Raw genomic sequence first — 24,464 nt, 5'->3', positions numbered from 1 at the left:
CGAAGATTCGCTGGAGTGGCATACTTAGCCAGCCACGCTTGCTTCTCAAGCTCTGAGCCAACTGCAGGAGTTGAGCTTTGGAGGTTCGTCGGGGTGGCATACTTAGCTAGCCATGTCTGCTTCTCAAGATCTGTTCCAGAAGTTCCTCCTGCTGTTCTAGAAGTCCCTGTTGTTGCAGTTTGGTTCGTGAGTACCCAGCCTCGCTGCGGTCCGGCACGTATGTGCACGTGTATCCGTGAGGGATCTCCTTAGGCGCCTCATACAAGAACTGGTAATCACTAGGGTCACCACCGATCTTGTAGACGACGTATGCCGGTGAACTCGGCACTTCTGGTGCTGCCAACGCGAAAGGCAGCGGTGGTCAGGACTGGAGTGGTATCTCTCCTTGGTGAGTCCCTAGAGCTGGTCCTGACGGAGAATACTGATGCCTCATGATCTCCTGGATCACTCGAAGGGTGACACGCTCCAAAGTGTTCACCAGGCTCTCAGAATGGCGATGCAGCGAATGAGCTACCATGAAATTAATCTCCTGACGCAGAGACCTGGTGCGTTCTTCTGAAGGGGTAGACAGGTCCACTCCATCGAGCGCGCCTTCAGGTGAGAACCCCTTCCACCTGATGCCGTGTGAGCGGGTTCTCTGGAAAGAGCCGATGAGGTCGGCTTCGAGGATAGCTTTGACCTCGTCATACCTCTTCTTGAGCTCCTCAGTCAGATCTTCGTACGTGACTAATACGTCTCCGACGTATCGATAATTTCTTATGTTCTATGCCATATTATTGATGATACCTACATGTTTTATGCACACTTTATGTCATATTCGTGCATTTTCTGGAACTAACCTATTAACAAGATGCCGAAGTGCCGGTTCTCGTTTTCTGCTGTTTTTGGTTTCGAAATCCTAGTAACGAAATATTCTCGGAATTGGACGAAACGAACACCCGGGGGCCTATTTCGCCACGAACCTTCCGGAAGACCGAAGAGCATAAGAAGTGGGGCCACGAGGTGGCCAAACCACATGGCGGCGCGGCCAAGGGAGGCCCGCGCCGCCCTGTGGTGTGGGCCCCTCGTCGGCCCCCGACTCGCCCTTCCGCCTACTTAAAGCCTCCGTCGCGAAACCCCCGAGGCGAAAAAACCACGATACGGAAAACCTCACCGAGACGCGCCGCCGCCGATCCCATCTCGGGGGATTCTGGAGATCTCCTCCGGCACCCTGCCGGAGAGGGGATTCATCTCCCGGAGGATTCTACACCGTCATGGTCGCCTCCGGAGTGATGAGTGAGTAGTTCACCCCTGGACTATGTGTCCATAGTAGTAGCTAGATGGTTGTCTTCTCCTCATTGTGCTTCATTGTTGGATCTTGTGAGCTGCCTAACATGATCAAGATCATCTATCTGTAATACTCTATGTTGTGTTTGTCGGGATCCGATGGATAGAGAATACCATGTTATGTTAATTATCAAGTTATTACATATGTGTTGTTTATGATCTTGCATGCTCTCCGTTACTAGTAGAGGCTCGGCCAAGTTTTTGCTTTTAACTCCAAGAGGGAGTATTTATGCTCGATAGTGGGTTCATGCCCGCATCGACACTCGGGACAATGGACGAAAGTTCTAAGTTTGTGTTGTGCTGTTGCCACTAGGGATAAAACCTTGGCGCTATGTTCGAGGATGTAGTTGTTGATTACATTACGCACCATACTTAATGCAATTGTCTGTTGCTTTGCAACTTAATACTGGAAGGGGTTCGGACGATAACCTCGAAGGTGGACTTTTTAGGCATAGATGCAGTTGGATGGCGGTCTATGTACTTTGTCGTAATGCCCAATTAAATCTCACTATACTTATCATGCCATGTATGTGCATTGTTATGCCCTCTCTATTTGTCAATTGCCCGACCGTAATTTGTTCACCCAACATGCTTTTATCTTATGGGAGAGACACCTCTAGTGAACCGTGGACCCCGGTCCATTCTTTTATACTCGAAATACAAATCTGCCGCAATACTTGTTTCACTCGTTTTCTCCGCAAACAATCATCTTCCACACAATACGGTTAATCCTTTGTTACAACAAGCCGGTGAGATTGACAACCTCACTGTTTCGTTGGGGCAAAGTACTTTGGTTGTGTTGTGCAGGTTCCACGTTGGCGCCGGAATCCCCGGTGTTGCGCCGCATTACATCCCGCCGCCATCAACCTTCAACGTGCTTCTTGGCTCCTCCCGGTTCGATAAACCTTGGTTTCTTTCTCGAGGGAAAACTTGCCGCCGTGCGCATCATACCTTCCTCTTGGGGTTGCCCAACGAACGTGTGAAATACATGCCATCAAGCTCTTTTTCCGGCGCCGTTGCCGGGAGATCAAGACAAGCTGCAAGGGGAGTCTCCACTTCTCAATCTCTTTACTTTGTTTTTGTCTTGCTTTATTTTATTTACTACTTTGTTTGCTGCACTTATATCAAAACACAAAAAAATTAGTTGCTAGTTTTACTTTATTTATTGTCTTGTTTGCTATATCAAAAACACAAAAAATTAGTTTACTTGCATTTACTTTATCTAGTTTGCTTTATTTACTGTCCTGCACTCTATATTAAAAATACAAAAAAATTTAGTTACTTTTGTTACCATGTCTAGCTCGAACCTCGTTACTTCTTCGCCCGAAGAATTAGTCTTCACTTTTAAACAAGGGGCTGAGGAGAGTTTTAAGGATGCTTGGTCTAGAATTTTTACTTCTTATCGAAAACTGAACCTCAAATGACTCTAAGTTTGCTCCTTAGTAATTTTTATTTTGGTCTTATGATTCGCTATAGATATGCCTTGGATGCTCTAGTGGGAGGAGATTTCCTCCATTGTAATGGGGATCAAGCTTTTAATGCCATAAAGAAGTTGGTTGCATCACATGATTCATCTAATAATTTTGATTCAGCCCTTATTAGCATTCATAATAGATTAAACACTCTTGAGACAAGTGCATCTCGCTTAAATGAAAATTATGGATACATTCGTAACCGTCTTGATCAAGTTTTAGTGAACTCTGAACCTTCATTGTGGAAACCCACTATTAAAATTGTCATAGGTGACCAAACTCTTCGTGCTAATTGTGATATTATGACCGAATTTTGCCTAATGCCTAAGGGTATTCATAAATCTTTGAAACTTTGGGAATTCACCGAAGGGGGAGAAGGAATAACTCTTATTGACAACTCGTTATAATTCCTAAAGGGATAGCTGCGGGTGTGCATACAACCATTCTTGGGATAACAATATTCGTTGATTACCTTGTCATTGAATGCGCAGGAACATGACAAATCACACTCGTAAGATCCCCGCTGAAATTATTGGGAGCAATTATAGACGTGAGAGAAGGCACCATAAAATTCACCTCTACACCCGGGGGTAGTCATATATTCCCTAAGCCAAAGAGTAAGGACAAGAAAGGTAAGGGGAAAGCCCAAGGTAATTTCAATGCTCCATCTCGCGATAATACTTGATATACACTTTCTGCGCCTAGCTGAAAGGCGTTAAAGAAAAGCGCTTATGGGAGACAACCCATGTTTTTACTCCAGTATTTTTGTTTTATATTTGTGTCTTGGAAGTTGTTTACTACTGTAGCAACCTCTCCTTATCTTAGTTTTATGTTTTGTTGTGCCAAGTAAAGTCTTTGATAGAAAAGTAAGTACTAGATTTGGATTATCATGCGTAGCTTCCGGATTTCTTTGCCGTCACGAATCTGGGTCTATCTCCCTGTAGGTAGCTCAGAAAATTAAGCCAATTTACGATCATGATCCTCAGATATGTACGCAACTTTCATTCAATTTGAGCATTTTCGTTTGAGCAAGTCTGGTGGCCTAATAAAATCCATCTTTACGGACTGTTCTGTTTTGACAGATTCTGCCTTTTATTTCGCATTGCCTCTTTTGCTAAGTTGGATGAATTTCCTTGATCCATTAATGTCCAGTAGCTTTATGCAATGTCCAGAAGTGTTAAGAATGATTGTGTCACCTCTGAACATGTGAATTTTTATTATGCACTAACCCTCTAATGAGTTGTTTCGAGTTTGGTGTGGAGGAAGTTTTCAAGGATCAAGAGAGGAGTATGATGCAATATGATCAAGGAGAGTGAAAACTCTAAGCTTGGGGATGCCCCGTGGTTCACCCCTGCATATTATAAGAAGACTCAAGCGTTTAAGCTTGGGGATGCCCAAGGCATCCCCTTCTTCATCGACAAAATTATCGAGGTTCCTCCCCGAAACTATATTTTTATTCCGTCACATCTTATGTACTTTGCTTGGAGCGTCGGTTTGTTTTTGTTTTTGTTTTGTTTGAATAAAATGGATCCTAGCATTCACTTTATGGGAGAGAGACACGCTCCGATGTAGCATATGGACAAGTACGTCCTTAGGCTCTACTCATAGTATTCATGGCGAAGTTTCATCTTCGTTAAATTGTTATATGGTTGGAATTGGAAAATGCTACATGTAGTAACTCTAAAATGTCTTGGATAATTTGATACTTGGCAATTGTTGTGCTCATGTTTAAGCTCTTGCATCATATACTTTGCACCCATTAATGAAGAAATACTTAGAGCTTGCTAATTTGGTTTGCATATTTGGTTTCTCTAGAGTCTAGATAACATCTAGTATTGAGTTTTGAACAACAAGGAAGACGGTATGGAGTCTTATAATGTTTACCATATGTCTTTTATGTAAGTTTTGCTGTACCGTTCATCCTTGTATTTGTTTCAAATAACCTTGCTAGCCTAAACCTTGTATCGAGAGAGAATACTTCTCATGCATCCCAAATACTTGAGCCAACCACTATGCCATTTGTGTCCACCATACCTACCTACTACATGGTATTTATCCGCCATTCCAAAGTAAATTGCTTGAGTGCTACCTTTAAAATTCCATCATTCACCTTTGCAATATATAGCTCATGGGACAAATAGCTTAAAAACTATTGTGGTATTGAATATGTACTTATGCACTTTATCTCTTATTAAGTTGCTTGTTGTGCGATAACCATGCTTCGGGGACGCCATCAACTATTCTTTGTTGAATATCATGTGAGTTGCTATGCATGTCCGTCTTGTCCGAAGTAAGAGAGATCTACCACCTTCATGGTTGGAGCATGCATATTGTTAGAGAAGAACATTGGGCCGCTAACTAAAGCCATGATTCATGGTGGAAGTTTCAGCTTTGGACATATATCCTCAATCTCATATGAGAATAATAATTGTTGCCACATGCTTATGCATTAAAGAGGAGTCCATTATCTCGTTGTCCATGTTGTCCCGGTATGGATGTCTAAGTTGAGAATAATCAAAAGCGAGAAATCCAAAATGCGAGCTTTCTCCTTAGACCTTTGTACAGGCGGCATGGAGGTACCCCATTGTGACACTTGGTTAAAACATGTGCATTGCAAAGATCCGGTAGTCCAAGCTAATTAGGACAAGGTGCGGGCACTATTAGTATACTATGCATAAGGCTTGCAACTTGTAAGATATAATTTTCATAACTCATATGCTTTATTACTACCGTTGACAAAATTGTTTCATGTTTTCAAAATAAAAGCTCTAGCACAAATATAGCAATCGATGCTTTCCTCTTTGAAGGACCATTCTTTTACTTTTATGTTGAGTCAGTTCACCTATCTCTCTCCACCTCAAGAAGCAAACACTTGTGTGAATCGTGCATTGATTCCTACATACTTGCATATTGTATTTGTTATATTACTCTATGTTGACTATTATCCATGAGATATACATGTTACAAGTTGAAAGCAACCGCTGAAACTTAATCTTCCTTTGTCTTGCTTCAATACCTTTACTTTGATTTATTGCTTTATGAGTTAACTCTTATACAAGACTTATTAATACTTGTCTTGAAGTACTATTCATGAAAAGTCTTTGCTTTATGATTCACTTGTTTACTCATGTCATTACCATTGTTTTGATCGCTGCATTCACTACATATGTTTACAAATAGTATGATCAAGGTTATGATGGCATATCACTTCGTAAATTATCTTTGTTATCGTTTTACCCGCTCGGGACGAGCGTAACTAAGCTTGGGGATGCTTGATACGTCTCCGACGTATCGATAATTTCTTATGTTCTATGCCATATTATTGATGATACCTACATGTTTTATGCACACTTTATGTCATATTCGTGCATTTTCTGGAACTAACCTATTAACAAGATGCCGAAGTGCCAGTTCCTGTTTTCTGCTGTTTTTGGTTTCAGAAATCCTAGTAACGAAATATTCTCGGAATTGGACGAAACGAACACCCAGGGGCCTATTTCGCCACGAACCTTCCAGAAGACCGAAGAGCATAAGAAGTGGGGCCACGAGGTGGCCAAACCACATGGAGGCGCGGCCAAGGGGGGCCCGCGCCGCCCTGTGGTGTGGGCCCCTCGTCAGCCCCCCGACTCTGCCCTTCCGCCTACTTAAAGCCTCCGTCGCGAAACCCTGATGCGAAAAACCACGATACGGAAAACCTTACTGAGACGCCGCCGCCGCCGATCCCATCTCGGGGGATTCTGGAGATCTCCTCCGGCACCCCGCCGGAGAGGGGATTCATCTCCCGGAGGATTCTACACCGTCATGGTCGCCTCCGGAGTGATGAGTGAGTAGTTCACCCCCGGACTATGGGTCCATAGTAGTAGCTAGATGGTTGTCTTCTCCTCATTGTGCTTCATTGTTGGATCTTGTGAGCTGCCTAACATGATCAAGATCATCTATCCGTAATACTCTATGTTGTGTTTGTCGGGATCCGATGGATAGAGAATACCATGTTATGTTAATTATCAAGTTATTACATATGTGTTGTTTATGATCTTGCATGCTCTCCGTTACTAGTAGAGGCTCGCCAAGTTTTTGCTTTTAACTCCAAGAGGGAGTATTTATGCTCGATAGTGGGTTCATGCCCGCATTGACACCGGGACAATGACGATGAAAGTTCTAAGTTTGTGTTGTGCTGTTGCCACTAGGGATAAAACCTTGGCGCTATGTTCGAGGATGTAGTTGTTGATTACATTACGCACCATACTTAATGCAATTGTCCGTTGCTTTGCAACTTAATACCGGAAGGGGTTCGGACGATAACCTCGAAGGTGGAATTTTTAGGCATAGATGCGCTTGGATGGCGGTCTATGTACTTTGTCGTAATGCCCAATTAAATCTCACTATACTTATCATGCCATGTATGTGCATTGTTATGCCCTCTCTATTTGTCAATTGCCCGACCGTAATTTGTTCACCCAACATGCTTTTATCTTATGGGAGAGACACCTCTAGTGAACCGTGGACCCCGGTCCATTCTTTTATACCGAAATACAAATCTGCTCGCAATACTTGTTTCACTCGTTTTCTCTGCAAACAATCATCTTCCACACAATACGGTTAATCCTTTGTTACAGCTAAGCCGGTGAGATTGACAACCTCACCGTTTCGTTGGGGCAAAGTACTTTGGTTGTGTTGTGCAGGTTCCACGTTGGCGCCGGAATCCCCGGTGTTGCGCCGCACTACATCCCACCGCCATCAACCTTCAACGTGCTTCTTGGCTCCTCCTGGTTCGATAAACCTTGGTTTCTTTCTGAGGGAAAACTTGCTGCTGTGCGCATCATACCTTCCTCTTGGGGTTGCCCAACGAACGTGTGAAATACACGCCATCAGTGACTGGAGTACCTTCCGCCATCTCGGATGTAGATGGCGATGCAGTTGATATCGAAGATTGTCCCACCGGGCGTGCCAGAATGTGTTGCGGTCACAAACCCACCGGCGAGCAGCGACGGGCAACACAGTAGAGCCGGGAGGCTCCCAGGACTGCGGCTGGCCCTGGTCCCTCGAGCGACGGCCCGCAAAGCCTCGGCACGCACGTCCGATGCTGATGCAATGGCGTGCCACCTGACCTATACCTGGTCAGGAAGGTGATGGATTTGCTTCGCTTAGTTTCCTGCATGGCATACACATAAACATTAAATACGAACCTCGATTGGCTCTCAGGTTGTCCTGTGAATCGGATCAAGGAGCCGATCCACCCATGATCCGTATGAGGTATACGATCACATGGTGGTCCCGCTTGATCAATATAAAGCTAAAACGACCTACGACGATTTAGGGTTTTCACCACATAATCGGAACATCCTACGCGTGATTGAGCCTAGCAGCCACGCACGGTGATAATAAACCGACCCTAGATAATGCCTAAAAACCAACGTGAAGTTGATCACCGGAACATCTCATCTAGGGCTAGCAAACTACACCCTACGTGCTACTGGATCCTTCAACCCTTTTGCAAGGCCTAACTATGCTGATATTAAACTAATCCTTGAATAACAAGGAGCAATCATAACGGATCGGATCTACTAAATAATGATCAAGCGAGGTGCCGCCCTTACACCTAAGATAGGCGTAAGGGCGGCTAGACGTCTAAGGGTTGCATGGACGAAAGCATGTAACACGACGAAACAATGCTAACCCTAACACATCTATGATAACTACGTTGCTCGCCATCAACAAGGCTTCAGCACGAGCAACGCATGAACAACGAATAAACGTGTACTGCCTAGATCGCAAGATAGCAGCATGATGCTTACCCGGAAGAAACCCTCGAAACAAGGGGCTGGCGATGCGCCTAGATTGGTTTGTGATGAACGTGATTGTTGTCTTTCTCAATAACCCTAGATACATATTTATAGTCCGTAGACTTTCTAACGTGGGAGTAATCCCAACTGTGCACGAGCCAAATTCTATCTAACCGATACAGATACACGGGCAAACTAGCCCATCTTAATATAAGGCCGATTCATGTATTTCTTCCAGGTATATTCTTCAAGCCCATCTTAATCGCGGCCCATCTCTGACCCGGTCAAATTCTGGTGATAACAGACCGCCGCCGTCTTTTATAGCCGGCAGCCTGGCGGGAAACTTGGGCGCGAGCGCGCGCCAATGGCCTTTTCGCGCGCGCGGGAACTTTCCCGTGCGTTCCACCGCCCACCATTGTTGTCCCGTCGAGGCCTGCCATGGCGCAGCGCCGCGCAAGGAAGACGAACCACGTGGCGTCTTTTTGGGTCGCCGCGTTGGGCGCAGCGTGCGACCCAAACGGACACGCGGACGCGGACCGCTGTCCGCGTGTCCGCTCGGCCACCCAAACGGTACAAAATGGACGGTCCAGCGCGTTGTTTGGGTCGCCCGGTTGGAGATGCCCTAATCCTCCTTCTTTTTTGCATCTCTCAAGTATTTCAATATTCTTTTATTGATCTATGACAATTTCATATGTGATTGGGGCTGTTTTTCTTGCTGTGAGAGATGTCTTCATTCTATCCTATTCATTGGTAGTAACCATGGATACTTCCAAAAAAAAACTATTTGTTTGAAGTCATGATTTTAATGAGTCGCACATACACTCTAGCACATGTTCCTCGACGTTGAGGGCTATCCTTGAAGTGCAGCCGTTTTTTGTAGCATTTCATACTGGTTGTCTTGCGTTTCTAATAAGTTGTTTAACTGTTGGGAGGTTGTATGTGTATAGAAAAAATGGAGTGGTTTAGATCCATCTTAACCTGATCATTAATCATCATGAAGTCTTTATATTTTCTATTAAATCAAATAAAACTCGAATTTGGGTCTGGAATAATATTGTGTATCTTAGCAATTTTGGTGGACAAAACCACACGATGACACAGTTTAGAACAATCTTATTGACCTGCAAGGCTTGAGCTTTACACTTAAACATGGAGATGATGTCCTGGAAACATTTGGAGAGAACAAGGAAGAGTTAATTCTCTTAGATATAGTCATGGTTTTATTGTAGCAAAATATGAGTTAATCTTCTATTCTTATTGTTTTCTTTCATTTTCCTTGTATCTAATTGTTGGTTAATTTATCTTTTCATTTGCAGCGGTGTTAGATTTTGGTGGCGCAGGTACCAAATTAGGTTTACGTTTCTTGTGTGATGTAACCTCTAAATACTGTGTTGCGGCAATGCCAAACTTATGTAGATGATGATTTTGTTGTTCCTTGCGCCTATTGTTCTTGACATAGCCATCGAGTGCTTGCTACTGTAATATATTCCTCTATTTTCTTGGTTGTATATATAAACATTTCTTATCCTGTTTGTAATTTTTAATTTTGTGTTTTTTATCTTAAGGTTACTGCATTGGCTTTGTTTTCTAAAACCTAAAAAACTTATCATTTTCGCACCTAATTGTTATTGTTATTATAAAGTGTGGATTGGGATAAGTTTCACGGGATCGTGTGCCAAGGCGCACATCTAAATCTAGTATATATCAATTTACGCATCACAGTTGTAAGCATGGATAAAATGATAAAATGGCAAAAAATGAAAAGGAGGAAGACACTAGGTCACTACTGATATTTTTTACATTGTGGACACCTTCTATGTTGATATAGGCTTCATTGCCACTTATTTGACCACCGCTTAAATGAGCTGTCTTCAAAGTTGCCTTAGAACATCTCTTGTCTTTAGTTAAGAGATTCATTTTTTAGGTTCAATGTGAACAAGATATCTCGCCTTATAGAGATTTACCATGGATCTTATATACTCCCTCCTTTCGTATTTAATTGACTTCAATTAGAACTACTGCCAGTTCGTTTGTCTTGTATCCATGCGTTGATTAAAATCGAACAAAGGGAGTAAAAGATAATTTTGAGCTATTCATTATTCATACGCCATAAGCCAAGAATTGAAGATTTTACAGATTGTCTTGCTATTTGAAAGACACATCATGTTTCCTACGGGTTATCACCGCGTTGAGCTGGCATTGCTTATAATCATGGCGACAACAACAATTTCCTTAGAATATTTTGGTATATACATCATATTTTTTTAGAGTTCGTCTTACCTTAGATTCTTTATGTCCTTCTTCGATGTGCATCAGTGCTATGTATTGCTTTCTGCGCGTGTACATGCACTTCATGGCTCCGCATGGAGGCCACCATCCCAAGTGCAGTGCCAAGTTGAAGCACCGCCAATTCCCTGATAGCCAACAGATCATAGACCGATATGGCGATATGTACAATCGCGGTGTGCACACGAATCGACGGTAGAAACATCCCCTCGGCACACTGGATACCAGCTGCCCCAATGTTACTCTGCTTTGTTCCTTAAAATGGCGGCAGACCGGTGCGGTCTAGCTGTTCGCTTGTTCTAGTAGTAATATTGCGGACGAATACGATGCCATTTCTCGTCGGCTCATATCCTTCCTCTTTAGTTTGTGCGCCGAGCATCTGATCAGACGAAAAGAGCAGGCAGCGAGATGCGTTTCCGACTCCCATCTCCTTCACTTCACCAGCAAGCTAGATATACCCTATATTTGCCTATATAAGAGCACAGTCCTTTCTCCACTTCTCTACACTCGAAGTACAGCATGCAGGCTGACAACAGGGACAGGGGACCTGCTGCTGGCGCCGCCGCCGGCCAGGGCAAGGCGCCGACAATCTGCAGCAGGCTCCAGAGAGCCTTCCAGGCCCGTCCGGCGTTCCGGCCTCTCCTCCGCCTGACGGGCCACTCTCAGGACGGCGGAGCTGCCACTACCGGGGCAGCGCCTGCCACGACGCACGGTGGTGCACCGACTCCGATTGTGCTGCCGGCACATGCGCCGGCGCCATCTCATGTAGGCAAAGCTCCTAAACCTACGGCACCGGTGGCGCACGGTGGCGCACCGCCTCCGATTGTGCTGCCGGCACATGCGCCGACGCCATCTCCAGCAGGCAAAGCGCCTAAACCTACGGCACCGGTGGTGATGCTGCCCGCGGTGCCGTCGGGGAAGCCGCACGCTGGCAAGGTCCCCGCGAGCGCTTCTACTACCCTGAGCGCAACCGCAAACAAGGTTGGCGAGAAGGTGGCAGGGTGGATGCCGGCGCCGGCCAAGGGAGGTGACAAGCCTGCAGCAGGCAAGGTCCCCGCGAGCAGTACTCCTACTACCGTCAGCGCAACCGCAAACAAGGTCGCCGAGAAGGTGGCAGGGTGGATGCCGACGCCGGCCAAGGGAGGTGACAAGCCTGCTGGCAAGATCCCCGCAAGCAGTACTCCTACTACCGTCAGCGCAACCGCAAACAACAAACAAGGTCGCCGAGAAGGTGTCAGGGTGGATGCCTGTGCCCACGCCGCCAGCGGCTGTCACGACCGAAAGGCCGCCTGCGGACGCCAAAGCCGAGGACAAAGCGCAGCAGACCAAGGGGAGGGTCAGGGTGAGCTCCAGGGTCCGCAAGGCCTTGAGCTCGTCCAAGTAGGGAGATGATCACCTAAATCACCAGTTCACCACTCACCCGGCTGCATCTGGAAAGCCGTTACCTGGTTACTCTACTTCTGTATTTTGCCACAACTGATTTCAGCTACGATGTGCGTTTTGCTGCAACTCCAGATTTTTCTTTCTCCTCGAATTAGGCTTTCGCCCCGCTATATTAATATAGCACACGACCAAGACAACAAGATCCACGGCTGGGGCAAACAGCACAAGCACGCCCAAAAGAAAACACAAAAGAAAGATAAGAGAAAGTAATGCCGAAAAGGTCGGATCGACGAAAACGGAAATGCCTCGCAACCGCTGCACCCGCCGGAGAATATCCACCACATTCCTAGCACTTGGAAGCCCCGCATACCAAGCAACACCTTCAAGAAGGGATGCGACGATGACGCCGCTGCTGCCCGGAGTGATCCTAGGGTTTCCCCCGGTACGCGCAAGGACATGGAGACAGGGCTTCACCCAACGCCCTTCAAGAAGGAAGGGTGGCGCCCGCGGGCGTCACCGCGTCGGTGTCGGTGAGACCGACAGAGATTTCTCCCGACCCTCGTAGTCCCGCCTTGGACGCTCCAGCATGCTCCACCACACTCACCGCCCACCACCTTACGCCACCACGGCCTTGCAGGCACCACCGCCGTCTCACCATGACCAACGAACTGGGGTCATCACGAACAAGATGAGCCACCCGGGAGCGAGGGACAGCACGACAGCAGCCACGCCGGAGGGAACCGCCTCCACCGCCACCTGCGGACGCCGACCGGACGCGTCGACCAGATCACACCGGGCCCACCTGGCCCAGCCGAGCCCGAGCGGGCTCGTGAAGATCCAGCCTCCATGCGCAGCGTACGCGCCGCCGGCAGCGCCATCCCCAACTCCGGCCGCCCCTCCGTCCGTCACGAGGGCCACCGCTGGGCAAGGAGCCGGCCCGCCCGGACCCAGATGGAGCCCGCAGGGCCCAGATCTGGGCCAGGCAGGCGCTGCCCCGAGCCGCCGCGCCGTCCCGTGGCCAAGGGGCCACGCCACCGCCTCGTCGCCACCCGCCGCCGCGCCGCCTGGGAGACGCGCCGCCGCCGGAACCCCGCCGGCCAGGGAGCACCGCCGCCTGCCGCCAGCCCCGCCTGGAGAGGAACGCGCCGGGTAGAGAAGGGCCCCCGCCGCCGGCACCGTCCGGGCTTTGCCCGACGGCTTCCGCCGGCGGCGGCGACGGGGGAGGGCGGAGGAGAGGGAGTGGAGGAGGGTTAGGGTTGGACGCCCCGGAGTCGCTCGCGGGGGAGCGACCCGAGGGCGGAGGAGGAGGGAGTTTTTTGTGAAGTCAACTATCAGTCCTACCAGATTTTTCTTTCTTGCTGATGGAATATATAACTTGCTTGGGAAAAAGGCTTTGATGTTGTTTGTTTGTTTGCTGATGGAATATATAACTCGGGACATCATCAGAAAACAAAGTCCCACATCACATAACAAAAATAACAGTTCACCGCGCTGCAGTTCGAACATACTATGTTGCATCTAGTTGTTACTCTCCTTGGACGGACTGCATAATCCTCCAGAAAGACACAGCTCTCAGAAGCTTACAGCGATATATATGCGACCTTGTCGGTTCTGATACGTTGGTTGACAAGCACGAAAATTCATGCAAAAGAGCACACTTGTTCGACGCGTCAAAGGGCTTCCACTGATTGTGGGTCAGCATTACAGCTTCTCAATTGCCTGAATGATAAGGTCTCGCTCCTCGTCAAGTTCATCTTCGCCTGTAAAACGGAGCAAAATCAGTAATGCTAAAATATTCTCAAGTCATTTTTTTCCTTGACATTGAATTGGTCATTCATGTTATGGTACAACACAAGGTTTTGGTCATTCATGTTATGGTACAACACAAGGTGGAAAGAATGAAAGATTCAGGCACATCACTACCTTTACTTGCAGGAAGATTGTGGAGTAGTTTCAACAACTCTCTGCGATTTTCTCGCAAAGCTTCAACAATACCGCGAGGCTTGTTCGGATTGGCAACAAATACCTGTTTGGCACAGGAAAAGGACCCAAGAAAACCGTTGATATGGAATTACTTATGGCAGGGCATACATGTACCTGAACTTAAAGATGGTACCTTAAAAACGTGGAATGCACATATTCTGATATTTTTGCTTGAATCCTATAGAAGATGCCGGTTAGTAGTGACAACTGACACACATAGAAAGAGATTGGATGTCTACACACATGACATTTATACTATTTGTGCAGAATTGGAGAACCTACTCAAAAGGGAAAAGGTATGTTCAATCAACAGTTACGAAAAAAATGCAAGATTGTAACTCTAAGAAATCAAGCACCTCACATATATATCATATCTGAACTTTAAGACAACTTTTGGGACCTTCAGAGGTAGGAGTTGTTCATAAGAATAATAGAATGCTTCAGTTTTCACAATGGTGGACCTTCACTTTCAGCAAGCGTGCAACTATTGTTGTCATTCATATTATATCATTAAATTCATATTCGAAAGAAAAATCCAATACTATAATTTTTATGACACATGACTCGCGTATCGTTGGTCAAATTTATGGTTAAAACTAAACCACAAAGAACAAGGACGCCATGTAAACAGGGACGGAGGGAATACTATTACAGTTTTAGCATAATATCCATAAGATATCACAAAAGGGGGTTTTAGACATGAACATAACAAGAAGCAGGGTAATGAATAACCAAAATAAGCTATCTTAATGTTGAGTAATTCCTAAATGAACAGTAAGGTACTGATACCTTCAGTAGACCAATCATAATATTCAGGAAACGAACTTCCTGAATATATCGCTTCATTATCTTAGAGTTTGAAGCCTCCAACAGAAATTCTGAAAGGAACTGAAAATACAGAGCACTATTACTTTTTTTTCCCAAGTGACTGGTATGACTAGCTAGAGCATATGAACATAGTCTAACCTTCACTGCCTGGCGCCTTGTTACATAATTACTTGATTTTAAGATCCTTGTGTAGAGTTCAAAGAACTGAACAAGATGTTAGGCTGTCAGTAACGAGAGGAATGGAAATTACCAGTATATTAATTTTGATGAGCAGTTTAAGTTTTCACACGATTGCAAAATAGTTTTTGTAAAGGCATTAAGCAAGCAACAACAAGATTCCAATGTTTAGGTGTATTACAATAGTAATAAGGCAGAGTTAAAGAGGTAATAATCCAACAACTAATGATGGCTTTCCATATATAAACTCAACAAAAGGAAATTTTATTGCACTCCCTAAAAAATGACATTTCATTTATCACATGAATGCATAAAACCTTCAGGACAAGACAGTGACCTGCTGGTAATGGGAGCCCAAAAACTCAGAGACAACAGTTTCATGTTTGGTAAGCAAATCCTGCGAACATCTTGTCAAGAACAAGCATTCAATATCTGATAAACAGGAAATGTACACAAAGAAGAATATGCAAATATGGATTTACCTTGAAAGTGCTTAGAGCATCAGAAGCAATGTCGAAGTTTGGCAGCTCAACATACTCGAAAAATAACTCAAAGCTATCGGATTCCAATATATATCTGAAAGAACACTACAAAATTAAATGTATGCCAAATTAATTAATTAACTTAACTAGTTTTCTGTTTCATAAAATGTTCTGCTACTATGGATAATAACTACTCTCTCTGTCCCAAAACATAAGGCACGATTTTTTTCGCAGTCTTTGATGCACAACGTTGACCGCTAATATATACTATAAAATATATGGATTGAGAATGCATATGTGCATTCTTCTTGCAATTATCTTTCATTTCATACACATTTCTACAAATTTTATGAACATATTATAAGTACAAATCATAGTCAATGTTATAACTTATAAGTCGTTGACCAGCGAAATTTAAAGGCGCCTTATAATTTGGGACGGAGGGAGTACTGTCTACTGCATGAGAGATGAACAAAACCACTCACCGATGATACTTTGTGTTAAGGTAAATATGAGGGTACAAAACTGTTTAAACTGCGACTAGGTGGCTGACAGCTTTTTGATAGTGCTCAAGAAAGAAGGACATTCTGGTAGATAATGCATTCAAATAAAAATAGTAAATTCATCATTTTCCATATATTTTGTCCAGGATAAAGGTGAGGACAATGCTTGTAACCCTTGGGCATATATACAGGCAAACAACTATTTGGCTGTTAAACTTTATTTTTCATAGAAACACCATCAAGGAAATCAATTTATGCACATTATCATGGATAGCCAAAGATTCCTAAGACATGTCAAACACAGCAAATTCCTCTTCATGTCATATTTTTTTGTAAGCATGCATGTTTGGATACATCTAAATCGGCAGTGTGGGTGTCAAAATAGTGCCAAACAAAAGGATGTCCCAACTCGATGAAATTTTGAAGCCTTACTTTGCAAGGGTTGGATATTTTATGCATTCTCTCAGCATATTCCCACAGTTCAATGCAACGTCCAAGTTCTTGTAGCTGTTGCAAGAGTTAATCAATCAAGTTTACAAACATTTAGTGTGAAACATTGTAGCAAGCAAGACTTATAAAAAGCAGTCACAAAGATTTAAATTGCGGACTGCAAGGCTTCAAATTGCAGGATTCTTTGGCAACATGCTACTAGTTAAACACCTAATTGACAGTTACAGAAGTCCAATAGCTTGTAACAAAACTAGCTTTATACAAGCAAATACTCCGTAATCACGCTTTTACCAATCATGTATATTGTTCCAACAACAATAACTGGAGAACTGGATGGCTTACCAACCAACTAGGAAATCTAAAAGCTCCACATGTTCTTCCATATATTTCACACAGAAATACTTTTCATCAGCCTTCTGCCCAAGCAAAATGCACCAGCAGTTAACCAGATCCTTTCTTACCTGCAATTTAGAGCTAGTGAGTCCAGTAATATGTTGAAGAGGAAGCGGAAAAAACACGTCTAATCGATAAATGACATACTCCCCAGCCCAACGAAGGCAGATTCTGAACAAAGAGGGAAAGCAAGTCCTCCTTGCAAATTTCAAGGGATATTTGCAGGACTTGCTCTTGATTTGGTTCTGTTTCTCCATCACCAGAGAGCACTTGCCGCAAGGATGAGATGTTTTTCTCAACCTCTTCGAGAGCCTAAGAAGATACATAAATAGGAGTGATATGTGCATGGCAACTGTGCACAAGTAAAATTTGCAGAATTTAATGAATACAACCTAAATAAGAAACTTGTCTCGCTATAATGCCGAATGAAAACAAAGTTGCAAACTTCATCATGAAATACTATGGTCTAAAGCTTACTGCTTTCCAGAACAGTGAGTGATAACTAATAACAAACTGAGATAAGAATTAACACGGTAACAGAGGCAGAGCCAAAAAAAACACTAATGAAACTCTCTTAAAAAGCTTTTGCCACAAATTTTATACTAATTAGTACGCTATTTTATTTAAGTAAACATTCTTCTAAGAAAGTTCCAATCATGAAGTATTACAGCATTCCATAGCAGTGAAGAATAACAAACTGAGATAAGAATTAATACGGTCAAGGTGGCCTCGGGACAGTCGAAAAAACCCTATAAAAGGCCACAGCCCAGGAAAACTGCAGTCCCCGGTCTCCGGGATAAACAGTGAAGGCTTAAGCCCTTTCCTCCATTTCATCGCGGATAAGCCGCACGACATCAAGCAAAGGCAGCCCCTTGTTCCTGAAAACCCTCCTATTTTTTTTCCTGGGAGTCCTCCTATTTAAATTAATGAAACTAATGACAAAACCACTAATGGAACTATCTTAAACAAGCTTTTCCGACATAATTTATACTAATTAGCACACTATATTTTTTTAGTGCAAACCTTCTTTCTCAAGAAAGTTCGGATTAGGCCACATTGCCCCAGTTAAATCTAGCTAGACGCCCAACATAATTTCACCATGAATCACTACTTCTCAGATGCAAAGAAATGAAATAAACTATCCCCAGGAAACGGCCCACCATGATCTTTCCATAAGATTATCATCCGAACTGCAGAACAATCAAACGTGAAGATCGCAACTCTTTTACTCTAAATTGCCTGATCCAAGAATAACCTGGATCAGACACGCACGGAGACGGATGCCCACCTCATCTTCTAGCATACAAGGGCGAGGGGCGAGATTAGAGTAGACATCGGAGATGGGAGAAAGATTACCCTGGCGCCGGTCTTGGTGGGGAGGGCGAGGAAAGAGTCCTTGATGGAGCGGACCACCTCCTCCGGCGTCGATGGCCGCATCCGCGAAGCCATCCGGAAGAGGAATGACATCTCTCGCGCTCCGTCGTTGCCTCGCCGGCACCGGAACGGAATGGTGCTGTATCTGTCGCGGGGTCGGGCGGTTGCGATGGCCCTTTCTTTCTCGCCAGCACCGTAGCTTTTGCTTTTTAACCCTCTGTTTCTTTGTTACACTTGTTGTGCTTTTTTCTAGGGTGATTTTAGACAATGATACAATAGTCGTCGTGACCTCATGATCTCTCGTAATTTTATTTTTAGGGAAATCTGTCAATTCCAACACGACGACATGCTAGATGGTACTCTAACATCTAGCACAACCACCTAAACAACACCAGAAGTGTAAAAAAACAACACTAGAACAAAGTGTGCAGGATTCAGGAGTATTTAGTTACTACTTTTGTCTTTCCAGATTATATATAAGTGGATGGTTGAGGATTAACATTTGTTCTTATTACAGAAACAAATTTTGATTTGTGATACGTTGTAACTAGTAGATAGAGTACGTTCTTTTGTTGTTAGGGAATAACTTTTCATTGGAATTTCACCTGAAAGTTAAAACTCAAAGAAAAAACACCTACAAAATTTGCATCAAGTTGGAAATACGTAGCGCAGACATCACATGATTTCATCGTGTGCACTGAATCTAGACGGCATGCCTATCTGGGGATCTAGATCACAGTTTTCTTTTCTAAAATACAAAAACAAAATACAAGCTGAAATTAAGAGAAAACACATAACTACCATAGGCCTGCCGTGTAGAATTCATGAGGCACATTTATTAACACCAGCAAGCACTCTCTCATCTTTCCTCACTCTCACAATTTATGGGGCCCATTTGTTATTGATCTGTCCGCTTCGAGTAAATGTGCTGAATTAGCACTAATTTTGTGGTCTGGAAAAGGAAATTTATTATGTGCTCAAAATTATAAAATATAGAAAAAAGGTACCTGATTTTATACATTGCGACATGTATAAAATTTGTAATGTATTTCTACGCAACTGAAATTTGCATTTTGGAAAGATGGATACAATGTTTTTAATATGCCATATTTTTATTCTGAATTTTTCATAACCATTTTCATAATTGTGAAAAATACCAAAATATTGTAAATGAAAATACATTGAAGTGTCTGAACCTTCTCAATGAACAAAAAATTAGAATTGACTAAGTAACCCATCAAGGTGTTTTTGTGTAATTTGTGATTAATGGATCATGTTAGCCTTCATTTTTCTTACAACATTAGTTGGTGGTTTCTTGTTGTACGACGAAAATGTCGGCCCATGTCATGTTTTAAAAGTTCCCATGTCCACTTCCAAGAAATGTGGCGAATGAGAGCTAGTTTTTTTTTCAAAAGGGGTTTTGCTATGTGTTAGAAATTGTAAAATACGAAAAGGAAAATTGGTTTTATAATATTTAAATTTATTTCCACATCTTTGAAAGAATTTAGAAGGGTGGATGCAACATGTTTTTAGATTGTGGAATATGGAAGAACAACCGCTTTTGCAATGAGAATCATGAAATATTGTAAATCAAAATAGATCGAAGTGTCTCAAACTTTCTCAACTTAGTGAAAATTGAAATTGACTAAATAAAATATAAAGGTATTTTCAGTGTAATTTGTGAACAATGGATCATATTAGCATTGATTGTTCTTACTTAACATGAATTGGTGGAATCTTGGTGACATAGGCATCCCAAATGGACCTGCCGGATATAGTACCCGGGGTTTACTGAAGGCCCACTACTCGAAGAATAAGAAGATTCGGAAGCCCAAGATATATTTAAGGAAAAGATAGAGTTGTAATAGGAAGTGTTATTTGTAATCTGGCGGGATGAGTTAGAAACCGTCCCGAACTCTGTAACTTGTACGAAGCGAAACCCTCGGCTCCACCTCTTATATAAAGGGGGGGTCGAGGGACGAAGAAATCATCGAATCATTGTCTCGCAAACCCTAGTTTTCATATTCGTCGAGTACTTTTCGGCTGAAACCTTCGAGATCTACTTGCCCTCTACTTCTAACTAAACCCTAGCCTACAATCCATAGGCATTGATAAGTTAATCCCTTGTCAATTGGCGCCGTCTGTGGGAATTAGAGGCGTAAGGATCTGATCTCGATGGCACGTTCAAAGTCTTCGACATCGTCAACCGGAAGCAACACTATGGATCGAGGTAAACAGGTCGCTGCTGGTCTTGTCGATTTTGTTCCTCACCCACCTTCCCGTTTGGATGCATATGCGTATCTGGCGGAGCCCATGGAGATGACGTTCGGAAGGTTTCACTTTCGCGTCGAGAAGGAAGGATCGTATCGTGTCGAAATTCCGATCTCGTCGGGATCGTCGGCGGTCGATTCCGATTTTTCAAGCTATGCGTCGTCAACCGAGTCAGGAGAAGAAGAAACCTCGGAAACACGCTACATCAGTACCAGAACAAGAGAGAAACTCGCCAAGATCTTCAACGACATATCATTCGAGTCATCTCACGGACTCATATATAAGCGATGGCTCAAGCGATGACGACAGCCTACGACTTCATCGACAAATCTATCACGATGGGCGAGGTCTTCATCAATCTCAATAATGATGTCACCAAACCCAACATAGATTTGAGTGCAAAATACCATCAGATCTATGCTATCGAAGATCAAGAGGAAACATCAGAGGCTTTCGACGATTTGGGTAACCCTTATGTCGATCCCTCAGATCTAAGGAGAGGTATGGGCACTAAATATGTTGGGCCCACACCACGTGTCAGAGTTCAACTTCCACAAGCAGCCTGGGATAGAGCTGCAAAAGCCCTGGATGGCTCGGAACCAATGACGACAACGGCTACTGCTCAAGAACTGCAAGCTTATCAATATAGACTCGCACGAGCTGCCAGAAACATAGAAAAACAGACAGCTGAGCTGGACAGGAGAAAGGAGGCAGCTTCTGCATCCAGCAGGAGAAGGGCAGATCTAAGTCGACAATCCAGAGTTTCGGATGATAGTCACAGGGAGGCTCGGAACAGAGGAAGATCAAGGTTGCAACACATACCCGAAGCAGAAAGAGAGCACTTAATTCAAAATCTCGACATGTCCTTTATGTCGATAGATGAAAGAGGAAATGATCGTCTCCAACGTATCGATAATTTCTTGTGTTCCATGCCACATTATTGATGTTATCTACATGTTTTATGCACACTTTATGTCATATTCGTGCATTTTCTGGAACTAACCTATTAACAAGATGCCGAAGTGCCAGTTCCTGTTTTCTGCTGTTTTTGGTTTCAGAAATCCTAGTAACGAAATATTCTCGGAATCGGACGAAATCAACGCCACAGATCTTAGAATCCCCGGAAGCATCCAGAACACACGAGAGGGACCAGAGGGGGGCACAGGCCCACCACACCATAGCCTGGCGCGGCCTAGGGGGGGCCCGCGCCCCCCTAGGGTTTGGCCAGCCCTTCGACCCCCTGGCGCCGCCTCTTCGCCTATAAAGAGCCCCTGGATCAGAAAACCCGATACCAATTTGACGAAACCCACAGAAACCTGCCAGAGCCGCCGCCATCGCGAAGCCAAGATCCGGGGACAGGATCTCTGTTCCGGCACTCTGCCGGAGCGGGGAAGTGCCCCCGGAAGGCTTCTCCATCGACACCGCTGCCATCTCCACCGCCATCTTCATCACCGCTGCTGCTCCCATGAGGAGGAGTAGTTCTCCATCGAGGCTCGGGGCTGTACCGGTAGCTATGTGGTTAATCTCTCTCCATGTACTTCAATACAATGATCTCATGAGCTGCTTTACATGATTGAGATTCATATGAGTTTGTATCACAATTCATCTATGTGCTACTCTAGTGATGTTATTAAAGTAGTTCTATTCCTCCTGCACGTGTGTAAAGGTGACTAGTGTGTGCACCGTGTGGTTCTTGTCGTAGGCTATGATCATGATCTCTTGTAGATTGTGGAGTTAATTATCATTATGATGGTATTGATGTGATCTATTCCTCCTACATATGCATGAAGGTTACGGTGTGCATGCTATGCTAGTACTTGGTTTAGTCGTGTTGATCTATCTTACACTAAAGGTTACTAAAATATGAGCATTATTGTGGAGCTTGTTAACTCCGGCATTGAGGGTTCGTGTAATCCTACGCAATGTGTTCATCATCCAACAAAAGTGTAGAGTATGCATTTATCTATTCTGTTATGTGATCAATGTTGAGAGTGTCCACTAGTGAAAGTGTAATCCCTAGGCCTTGTTCCTAAATACTGCTGAGTTACTACTGCTTGTTTACTGTTTTAATGCGTTACTACTGCTGCAATACCACCACCATCAACTACGCGCCAAGCACTTTTCTGGCACCGTTACTACTGCTCATACTTATTTATACCACCTGTATTTCACTATCTCTTCGCCGAACTAGTGCACCTATTAGGTGTGTTGGGGACACAAGAGACTTCTTGCTTTGTGGTTGCGGGGTTGCATGAGAGGGATATCTTTGACCTCTTCCTCCCCGAGTTCGATAAACCTTGGGTATCCACTTAAGGGAAACTTGCTGCTTGTTCTACAAACCTCTGCACTTGGAGGCCCAACACCTGTCTACAAGAATAGAAGCTCCCGTAGACATCAAGCACTTTTCACGGCGCCGTTGCCGGGGAGGAAAGGTAAAAAGGCACTCATACTACGGTCTCAGGTAAAGTATTTTTCCGGCGCCGTTGTGTGTGTGCTCAAAGCTATTTCCTTTAGATCCTGCAATTGCATCTTGTTGTTTCTTGTTTACACTAGTTTGGCATAATGTACAAGAGTGAGCTTCTTATTCTGTTTCCTCATTTAAAACTTGGATTGTTTGATGCGAAAATTAAAAAACCTATGGAATCTTATTTGCATGCTGGTAGTAATATTAGTATGAACGCTTTGAACACCATTGTTGATAATGATATAGAAAGTTCTAAGCTTGGGGAAGCTGGTTTTCATGATATTTTTAGTCCCCCAAGCATTGAGGAGAAAATTTTCTTTGATGATACTTTGCCTCCTATTTATGATGATTATAATGATAGTGGTCTTTTGGTGCCACCTACTATGGAGAGTAAATTTTGTTGTGATTATACTATGCCTCCTACACTTGATGAGAATAATAATGATAGCTACTTTGTTGAATTTGCTCCCACTACAACTAATAAAATTAACTATGCCTATGTGGAGAGTAATTATTTTATGCATGAGACTCATGATAAGAATGCTTTATGTGATAGTTATATTGTTGAGTTTGCTCATGATGCTACTGAAAGTTATTATGAGAGAGGAAAATATGGTTGTAGAAATTTTCATGTTACTAAAATGCCTCTCTATGCGCTGAAATTTTTGAAGCTACACTTGTTTTATCTTCCTATGCTTGTTACTTTGCTCTTCATGAACTTGATTATTTACAAGATTCCTATGCATAGGAAGCATGTTAGACTTAAATGTGTTTTGAATTTGCCTCTTGATGCTCTCTTTTGCTTCAAATACTATTTCTTGCGAGTGCATCATTAAAACTGCTGAGCCCATCTTAATGGCTAAAAAGAAAGAACTTCTTGGGAGATAACCCATGTGTTATTTTGCTACAGTACTTTGTTTTTATTTTGTGTCTTGGAAGTTGTTTACTACTGTAGCAACCTCTCCTTATCTTAGTTTTGAGTTTTGTTGTGCCAAGTAAAGTCTTTGATAGTAAAGTAAGTACTAGATTTGGATTACTGCGCAGAAACAGATTTCTTTGCTGTCACGAATCTGGGTCTAATTCTCTGTAGGTAACTCAGAAAATTATGCCAATTTACGTGAGTGATCCTCAGATATGTACGCAACTTTCATTCAATTTGAGCATTTTCGTTTGAGCAAGTCTGGTGGCCTAATAAAATCCATCTTTACGGACTGTTCTGTTTTGACAGATTCTGCCTTTTATTTCGCATTGCCTCTTTTGCTATGTTGGATGAATTTCTTTGATCCATT

At 43.7% G+C, this 24,464-nt stretch overlaps 2 protein-coding genes across 2 annotated transcripts; one reads left to right on the top strand and one right to left on the bottom strand.

Moving 5' to 3' along the window:
- The first annotated feature begins 11,386 nt into the window (after nucleotides 1-11,386).
- LOC124702694 (skin secretory protein xP2-like) lies at nucleotides 11,387-12,376 on the top strand. Its single transcript, XM_047234851.1, has 2 exons — nucleotides 11,387-11,965; nucleotides 12,087-12,376. Exons 1-2 carry the CDS (start codon nucleotides 11,387-11,389, stop codon nucleotides 12,249-12,251), a joined length of 744 nt encoding a protein of 247 aa, XP_047090807.1. The 3' UTR covers nucleotides 12,252-12,376.
- Nucleotides 12,377-13,695: 1,319 nt separating this feature from the next.
- LOC124702693 (putative MO25-like protein At5g47540) lies at nucleotides 13,696-18,583 on the bottom strand. Its single transcript, XM_047234850.1, has 11 exons — nucleotides 18,423-18,583; nucleotides 17,214-17,378; nucleotides 17,016-17,134; nucleotides 16,656-16,730; nucleotides 15,721-15,814; nucleotides 15,576-15,635; nucleotides 15,200-15,265; nucleotides 15,023-15,121; nucleotides 14,367-14,411; nucleotides 14,174-14,276; nucleotides 13,696-14,010 (listed from the first exon to the last, which is right to left on the bottom strand). Exons 1-11 carry the CDS (start codon nucleotides 18,531-18,533, stop codon nucleotides 13,952-13,954), a joined length of 996 nt encoding a protein of 331 aa, XP_047090806.1. The 5' UTR covers nucleotides 18,534-18,583; the 3' UTR covers nucleotides 13,696-13,951.
- Between the last annotated feature and the right edge of the window lie 5,881 nt (nucleotides 18,584-24,464).

This window comes from Lolium rigidum, chromosome 3, assembly GCF_022539505.1.
Source record: "Lolium rigidum isolate FL_2022 chromosome 3, APGP_CSIRO_Lrig_0.1, whole genome shotgun sequence".
In the NCBI taxonomy this organism is placed as follows: domain Eukaryota; kingdom Viridiplantae; phylum Streptophyta; class Magnoliopsida; order Poales; family Poaceae; genus Lolium; species Lolium rigidum.
The sequence above is the reverse complement of the archived record's forward strand: the minus strand, read 5'-3'. Positions and strand labels throughout refer to the sequence as shown.